General features: G+C 42.1%; 1 protein-coding gene across 4 annotated transcripts in view; it reads left to right on the forward strand.

Moving 5' to 3' along the window:
- SCML4 (sex comb on midleg-like 4 (Drosophila)) overlaps positions 1 to 8698 on the forward strand; it is a 130951-nt gene that overhangs the window by 103219 nt on the left and 19034 nt on the right. For all 4 annotated transcript variants that reach the window (XM_011952835.1, XM_011952836.1, XM_011952837.1 and 1 more), the window contains one exon: positions 5986 to 6276. In XM_011952835.1, coding sequence (XP_011808225.1) covers positions 5986 to 6276 — 291 coding nt within the window. The remainder of the gene's footprint in view (positions 1 to 5985; positions 6277 to 8698) is intronic.

An 8698-nucleotide genomic window follows, 5' to 3' on the forward strand; every position in this document is an offset into this window, starting at 1 on the left:
TTCATTCATTCATTGAAAGCCACTTGAGTTTCTTCCACTTTTTAGCTATTATGAGTAGTGCTGCTGTAAACATTCATTCACAGATTTTTATGTAGACATTTGTTTTCATTTCTTTTTAGTACATACCTAGGAGTATAATTGCTGGTTCTTACGATAATTCTACTTTAAGCATTTGAGGAAGTACCAGGCTGTTTCCCAAAGCGTTTGAGCCATTTTCTATTCCCACCAGCAGAGTGTGGGGGTTCTAATTTCTCTAGGGTATCACCAACACTTCTTATCTGACTCTTTGATTATCACCTTCCTAGTGGGTGTGAAGTGGTGACTCATTGTGGTTTTGATTTGATTCAACTCATGATGTGGATCAGCTTTCATGTGCCTACTGGCCACTTGTATATCTTTTTAAAGAAATGTTTATTCAAGTCCTTTATTCATTTTAAAATCAGGTTGTCCTTTTACTTTTTATTGAACTAGAATAATTCTTCTTTTTTTAATTTTTTTTGAGACAAAGTCTCGCTCTGTCACCCAGGCTGGAGTGCAGTGGCACCATCTCGGCTCACTGCAAGCTCCGCCTCCCAGATTCATGCCATTCTCCTGCCTCAGCCTCCTGAGTAGCTGGGACTACAGGCGCCCACCACCACGCCCAGCTAATTTTTTGTATTTTTAGTAGAGACGGGGTTTCACCGTGTTAGCCAGGATGGTCTCGATCTCCTGACCTCGTGATCCACCCGCATCAGCCTCCCAAAGTGTTGGTATTACAGGCATGAGCCACCGCACCCATCCAAGCTAGAATAATTCTTAATACAGTCTAGTCCCTTATACAGGTTGGTTGTGTAAGTCTAGTCCTTTTTACAAGATATACAAGTCCCTGATCAAGTATATAATTTTCAGGTATTTTCCCCCAATTTGTGAGTTGTCTTTTTACTTTCTTGATGGTGTTTTTGTTTGTTTGTTTGTTTTGAGACTGGGTCTTGCTCCATTGCCCAGGCTGGAGTGCAGTGACGTGATCTTGGCTCACTGCAACCTCTGCCCCCCAGGTTCAAGCAATTCTCATGCCTCAGCCTCCCAAGTAGCTGGGGTTACAGGCTCGCATCACCACGCCCAGCTAATTTTTGTATTTTTAGTAGAGACGGGGTTTCACTATGTTGGCCAAGCTGGTGTCGAACTCCTCACGTGATCCACCCACCTCTGCCTCCCAAAGTACTGGGATTACAGGCATGATCCACCGTGCCCAGTGCAAAAGTGCAAAAGTTTTTCATTTTGATGAAGTCTAATTTATTTTATTATTTTATTGCTTGTGCTTTTGGTGTCAAATCTAAGAATATTTTGCCAAATCCAAGGTCACAAAGATTTACCCCCTATGTTTCTTTCTAAGAGTTTTATAGTTTTTGCTCTTAAATTTATGTTTTTTATTCATTTTGAGTTAATTTTTATATATGGTGTAAGGGTTTTGCTTTAGTCTTTTACATGTGGATATCCAGTTGTCCTAGCACTATTTGCTGAAAAGACTTCTTTCTTCCATCGAATGGTCTTGGCACCCTTGTGGAAATCAGCTGAACATATACACATGGATTTGTTTCTGGACTCTGAACTCTGTTTCATTCATCTGTATACCTATCCAAATGCCAGAACCACACTATCTTTTTTCCCTCTCCAATGGCATTGGCTTTATTTTTTTTAAACAGTTTTTTAAATCAATGCGTAATAGATGTATGTAGTTTTAGGGTACATGTGATCTTTTGATACATTCATATAATTTGTAAAGATCAAATTAGTGTACTTGGGACATCCATCGCCTTAAATATTTGTCTTTATGGTATAACCATTTGAATTATTCTCTTCTAGCTATTTTGAAATGTTTAATAGATTGTTGTAAACTATAGTCATTCAAGTGATTTCTCAAACTCTAGGTCTTATTTCTTCTATAAAACCATATATTTGTACCTTTAATCAACTTCTCTTCATCCCCACTGACCTCTGCCCTTCCTGGCTTCTGGTAACCACCAATCTACTCCCCATCTTCATGAGATCCACTTTTTTAGCTCCCACATATCGGTGAGAACATGTGATATTTGTCTTTCTGTGCCTGGCTTATTTCATTTAACATGATGAGCTCCCACATTGTCTTGATTATTGTTGCTTTGTACTAAATTTGGAATCAGGAAGTGTGAGCCTTCTACTTTGTTTTTGTTTTTCATGATGGCTTTGGCTATTCTGCATCCCTTGCAATTCCATATGAGTTCTGGAATTAGCTTGTTATTTTCTAACAGAGAAATCAGTGACGATTCTGACAGGAATTGTGCTGAATCTATAGATCAATTTGAGGGGAATTGCCACCCTGAAAATAAGCCTTCTGATCTATGAACATGAGATTTTTTTTTTTCCATTTAGTTATATCTTCTTTAATTTCTTTCAACAATGTTTTGTAGTTTTCAGAGTTTGTTTGAACTTTTGTTATATTCCTTAGTATTTTATTTTATTCTTTTTCATACTATTATAAATGGAATTATTCTCAATTTTATTGTCTAATTGTTAATTGCAAATGTGTAGAAATACAATTGATTTTTGCACATTGATCTTGTATCCTTCAACCTTGCTGAACTATTTATTAGTTCCAACAGTGTTTTAAGTGGATTCCTTAAGATTTCGTACACATCAGAGATAGTTTTACTTCTTCCTTCCTAATCTAGATGGCTTTTCTTTTCCTTAACCTAACTGCGCTGGCTGGAACCTCTAGTACAGTGTTAATAGAAGTAGCTGGAATGGACCGTCTCTTTTTGTTTCTGATCTTGGGGGACAGCATCCAGTCTTTGACCATTAGCCATGATGTTACCTATAGGTTTTTTGCAGATACCCTTTGTCGGATTGAGGAAATTCCCTTCTATCCCTAGTTTGTTGAGTGATTTTATCATAAAAGCGTATTGGATTTTGTCAAATGTTTTCTGCATCTGTTAAGGTGATTGTGTGATCTCTGTTTTATTATTCTATCCATATGGTGTATTACGTTAATTGATTTTTGAATGTTAAATCAGGCTTGCATTCCTGGGATAAATCCTAGTTGGTCATGGTGTATATGTCTTTTCATACATTGCCGGATTCAGTTTTGCCAGTTTTTGTTGAGGATTTCTGCATTCATATGAATAACAGATATTGGTCTGTAGTTTTCTTATGATGTGTCTGTCTGGTTTTGGTGTAAGGGTAATCCTGTCTTTGTAGAAGTATTTGCCATAGAAGTCATGAAGTATTCCACCCCCTTCTATTTTTCGGAAGAATTTGTAAAGAATTAGTATTATTTTTTCTTTAAATGTTTGGTAGAATTCAACCATGAAGTTATCCAGGCTTGGGCTTTCTTTGTGAGTAGTTTTCTGATTACTAATTAAATCCTTTTACTTCTTACAGGTCTACTCAGATTGTCTTTTTCTTCTTGAGTCAGTTTTAGTGGTTTGTTCATTTTATCTAAGTTATCTAATTTACTGGCATAAAATTGTTTATAGAACAGATGGTTCCCTATGATTTGACTTAATGATTTTTTCACTTTACGATGGTGTGAAAGTGATACACATTCAGTGAAAACCATACTTCAAGTATCTATACAACAATTCTGTTTTTCACTTTTTCAGTAAATTACATGAGATATTCAATACTTTATCATAAAATTGGCTTTGTGTTAGATGATTTTGTCCAACTGTAGGCTAATGTAAGTGTTCTGAGCATGTTTGAGGTCAGCTAGGCTAAGCTATAATGTGTGGTAGATTAGGTATGCTAAATGTATTTTCAACTTACGATATTTTTAACTTACGATACATTTGTTGGGATTGTAAGCAAAGAGCATCCATCTGTATTTCTTAATCTTTTTCAATTTCTGTAAGGTTGGTAGTAATTTCAGGTTTTCATTTATGATTCTAGTAATTTGAATCCTCTCTCTTTCCTTCTTTATTTTTTATTTTTATTTTTTGTCAATCTAGCTAAAGGCTTGCAATTTTGTGGATTCTTTTTCCAAAGACCGAGCTTTTGGTTTTATTGATTTCCTCTATTGTTTTTTAAAATTCTCTATTGAAATAATTTTTGCTCAAATCTTTATTTCCTTCTTTGCTTTAAGTTTTTTTTTTCCAGTGTCTTAAGATAGATTAGGCTATTCATTTGAGATCTTTCTTCCTTTAACAGAAGTATTTACAGCTCTAAATTTACCTCTAACCACTACTTTAGCTGTATCCCATCTGCAAAAACTTTTATTTCCAGTCAAGCTCCACATCCATCCCCAACTAAGAGAAGATCTGCTAGCACCCCTAATAAAATCAAGTCTTAATCTTCAATATCTACATTATGGAAGAATCCATGCATGGAGAAGGCATCTGATCTTGTGGCCTCAAGTTTGTTTTTCATTGCCAATCATGGAGGATCCATTGGTTTTTGTTGCTGTTGTTTTGCTTTGTTTTTTTTTGCTGATTGTACTTTCTTTGGGCATACCAAGATCTGTTTTGATGGTGTCTAATATACAGATAATTATTGCTGGGGATAGGTAGACATGATCTTGTCCTGGTGGGAGGGATTAGAATAGTTTCCTTCTTTCTATCACCATAATTTCTCTGGACTTCCCCCACCCACCCCCCAAAAAAAAACTCCATGTAAAAATAATAAAACAAACAAAAACCCACCATTCGGCCACAGGTATAGCTCACAGGGAGTTCAACAGGCTCAATGCTGAGATTTAAAAGTATAGGACTGTAATCCCAGCACTTTGGGAGGCCGAGGCAGATGGATCACTTGAGGTCAGGAGTTCGAGACCAGCCTGGCCAATATGGTGAAACCCCATCTCTACTAAAAATACAAAAAGTAGCCGGCATGGTGGTTCCAGCTACTCTTGGGAGTCTGAAGCAGGAAAATCACTTAAACCCGAGAGGTGGTGGTTGCAGTGAGCCGAGATCGCACCACTGCACTCCAGCCTGGGTGACAGACTGATTGATTGAAACTCCATCTCAAAAAAAAAAAAAAAATAGGGTAAATCCTAGTTTACCTAAGAGGCACTGATGATGAGGTTGACAGACTTTCTAAGTCCTCTCCCCCGCTGCACTCTAGCTTGGCTCTTTAGCTGTCCTGTGAAGGGCTTGGGGAGGATTGAGGGGCTGTCCAGATCGACACTTGCGTCACTGCTTGTTAGCCGTGGAGGAGGACGGCCACCCTCACGTGTATCAGGACTAAAGGTGTGGGGAGAAAGCACTGTGGCACCTGGGCCACCACCCAGGCCACACAGTCGTCTCTCCTGACTCTGGAACATTGTGACTCTTGCTTGATCTCTCCCAGGAGTCCTGCGCCAGGTGAGGGGGGCCGTGCTGGTGGGTGAGCAAGAGCAGGGAGTACAGGGAGATTCTGAGAAGCCAGCAGAGATTGTGAGGGCAGAGCCACTGTGGAAGAAGGTCTTTGATCTGGGCTTATTCCTTTCTTTTTTTTTTTTTTTGAGGTGGAGTTTCGCTCTGCAACCTCCGCCTCCCAGGTTCAAGCGATTCTCCTGCCTCAGCCTTCCGAGTAGCTGGGATTACAGGTGCCTGCCACCACATCTGGCTAATTTTTTGTATTTTTAATAGAGACGGAGTTTCATCATGTTGGCCAGACTGGTCTTGAACTCCTAACCTCAGGTGATCCACCTGTCTCGGCCTCTCAAAGTTTAGGGATTACAGGCAGGAGCCACCATACCTGGCCCGATTTGGGCTTATTCTTAAGTCATCAATGGCCAAAATATCAATTTTCCTCTAAGCATGGAGGAGCACACCTCCTAATTCCTAATACAATATGCTCCTGTAGGCGAGGCAGCTCTCAGCCTGCTGACAGGTATGCTATTTGGAATTATGTTGTGGGATTAATTTCTCCTCTCTCCATCCTCACAGATACTGGGGACTGTGTTGGCAGGGCAGGGTTTGCCAAGACGGATGGTCTGGTAGCTTCCTGAACTGCTCTCTGATATCTGCTTCTCTGTACTGCCTTCTTGCTTAGCCAAGACAGTCACCACTGAAGAGTACCTGGTGAACCCTGTGGGCATGAACCGCTACGGTATGGACCCCTCCGCCTCCACCTTTAACCACAGGGGCTCCTTGCCCCCCTCCTCCTCGCTGTACTGCAAGAGGCAGAACTCTGGAGACAGCCACCTTGGGGGAGGTCCTGCTGCCACCGCTGGTGGTCCCCGCACCAGCCCCATGTCTTCTGGTGGCCCCTCGGCACCTGGGCTAAGGCCCCCAGCCTCCAGTCCCAAGAGAAATGCAACCTCTCTTGAAGGAAACAGATGTGGTAATGTAATGCATGCATCAGATTCCCACTGACACAACATCCCTTGCCCTCACCCGGGGAGTGCAGCACCTGGGGAAGGGGGAGTGTGGCTGTTTAAACACGGGACTGCTGGGAGATTAGAAATTTCCACAAACCCTTTCATGGATTCTTGAGGTTCTCAAAAACAGCCAAACTCAACCTTTGGTAAGCAAAGAAAACCATGTATTAGGGTAGGCTAGGCCACAGGATACATAGACTCCAAAATGTACATACGCTCAAATACCACAGAAATTTTTGTTCAAGAGCCGAAGGTGAATGTTCCTGATTCATGGATGCATCTCAATTTAGGGACACAGGCTCCATCTATTTTGTGGCTCTGCCACCCTCTACAGCCTTCAGGCTCCATGCATTTGGGGACTAGAAAGGGAAAGAAGGGATGGAGAAGGTACAAGCGCTTCCCTGCAGTCTGAGAGTGATGCTCATGACTTCCACTCACATCTCATTAGCAAAAGCTGTTCATTTTGCCACACTTAACTATAAGGGACCCTGGGAGCTGTAGGTTAGCTCTGCCCAGGAAAAAGGAGAACCAGACCTTGGTAAAGAATTGTCTCTTGCATAGCAGGTGTCACTTTCAGCATACTAATACGTGGGCAGAGGCAGAGGTAGGCAGAATTCCCCCAATGCTGGTTGTAATGCCACTTCTGTCTTGTCCACTAAAGAAAGCTTGTTGGACTGCGATCTACAGAAGCTCTATAAGGGATAAAGGATTAAAGTACTAGCTTGAAGGCCCTTCTGATTGATGTTTTAAAAAATAATTTTCAAGCTTCAGTATTTTGATAGTGCATAAAGGCCATAGAGTATAGTAGATAATCACTGGGACTTCAGCCAGGCAGCCAGGGCTGAGATGCTGGATCTGCTGCTTCCTGCCTACCTTTTGCAAGTCTCGACTTACCTGTGCTTGGGTTTTCTCACCTATACAATTGCAACAATAATAATGGCAGCACCTGCCTCATAGGATTGTTGGGAGGATTAAATGAGTTCATACATGCATTTAGTATGAGGACTAGGTTGTAATAAGAGCTCAATAAATGTTAGTAGTTACAGCATAGATCTTTTTAACACATCCCTTAACAGATCACAGCCCATCAGCTCCACAGCTGAGAACTGCTGAAGACAGAAGGCCCCAGGCCAAGGAGTCTGGGAGTCTTCATCTTGCCACCCTGTAGCCCCTCAGTGGGCAGGCTCTCTTCTGTGGCAAGCCACATTTCTCCCCTGAGCCCAGGACCCTTCCACCAATGACCCCAACAAGCTGCACACATGAGCTATTTTGTATGATTTAAGACCCTCTACACATTCCCTTCCAAGAGCCTCATCCAACCCAGATGAGCATGGCCCTGACCAGCTTCCCGTGGCCAAGGAGGTGAGAAGGGGCCCCTTGCTGGAGAGCTGTTGAGGGGTAAAGCACAGATTCTGTCTCCACGGCAGCTCTTGCCAAATGTAGAGATACCCTGCAGGCCACTTTCCAACACTATCACACAGGACCATAAGCCAGGCAGATTAAGTGAGCAGAGCCCTGTTTTCCAAAGGAGAGCAACGTTGTTCCATCTGATTCCTAAGAACAAGAGAAAGGGACATGATCTGGCACAAACCAACACTGTAAAGTAAACCAGGGGCAGCCTTGATTTCATAGGTTTATCCCCAGTGTTAGCATAATATCTGGCGTGTGGTAGGTGTTCATAAACATGCATGATGTCTGTGCCCTCATGGTGTCCCCTTGTCTTGTCAAAACACTCGTCCTTATGTCCCTCTGGCGTTTAAATGTCTCTTTCTCTCATCCTCTTCTCCTCAGCCCAATTCCCCTTTTCTCAGGGTGGTGATCACAGGACACCATGCTGATTGAATTGACTCATAATCCCAGAGTGTCCCACTTTTTAAAAAGGAGATATTTACTCTCTCCCACACACGTTGGTACAATTTCAGTCCTATGTCTTAAATGCAGGATTTCCAGCAGTAACAGGGAGGCATGATTTGGTTGGAGAGAACTATCACTCACTCGACAACAGTCTGCCCTGTTCAGTCCAACTGGTGACCCAGGGCCAGGGAATCCAGGGCTCTTCAGATGGCCTCAGCATAGCTTCCTTCCCCCAGCCCCTCATGCCTCCTTCCAGTTGAGCCCTAGGATGTCCTCCTGTCCTTTACTTTCATCCCCATCCCAGCCCTTTGTTCTCCTGTGTATGAGTCTGTTCTCACGCTGCTAATAAAGACATACCTGAGACTGGGTAATTTGTAAAGGAAAGAGGTTGAATGGACTCACAGTTCCACATGGCTGGGGAGGCCTCACAATCATGGCAGAAGGCAAGGAGGAGCAAAGCCAAGTCTTACATGGTGACAGGTAAGAGGGCTTGTGCAGGGGAACTCCCCTTTATTTTATTTTATTTTATTT

Source organism: Colobus angolensis, unplaced genomic scaffold, assembly GCF_000951035.1.
Source record: "Colobus angolensis palliatus isolate OR3802 unplaced genomic scaffold, Cang.pa_1.0 Scaffold35, whole genome shotgun sequence".
Lineage (NCBI taxonomy): Eukaryota > Metazoa > Chordata > Mammalia > Primates > Cercopithecidae > Colobus > Colobus angolensis.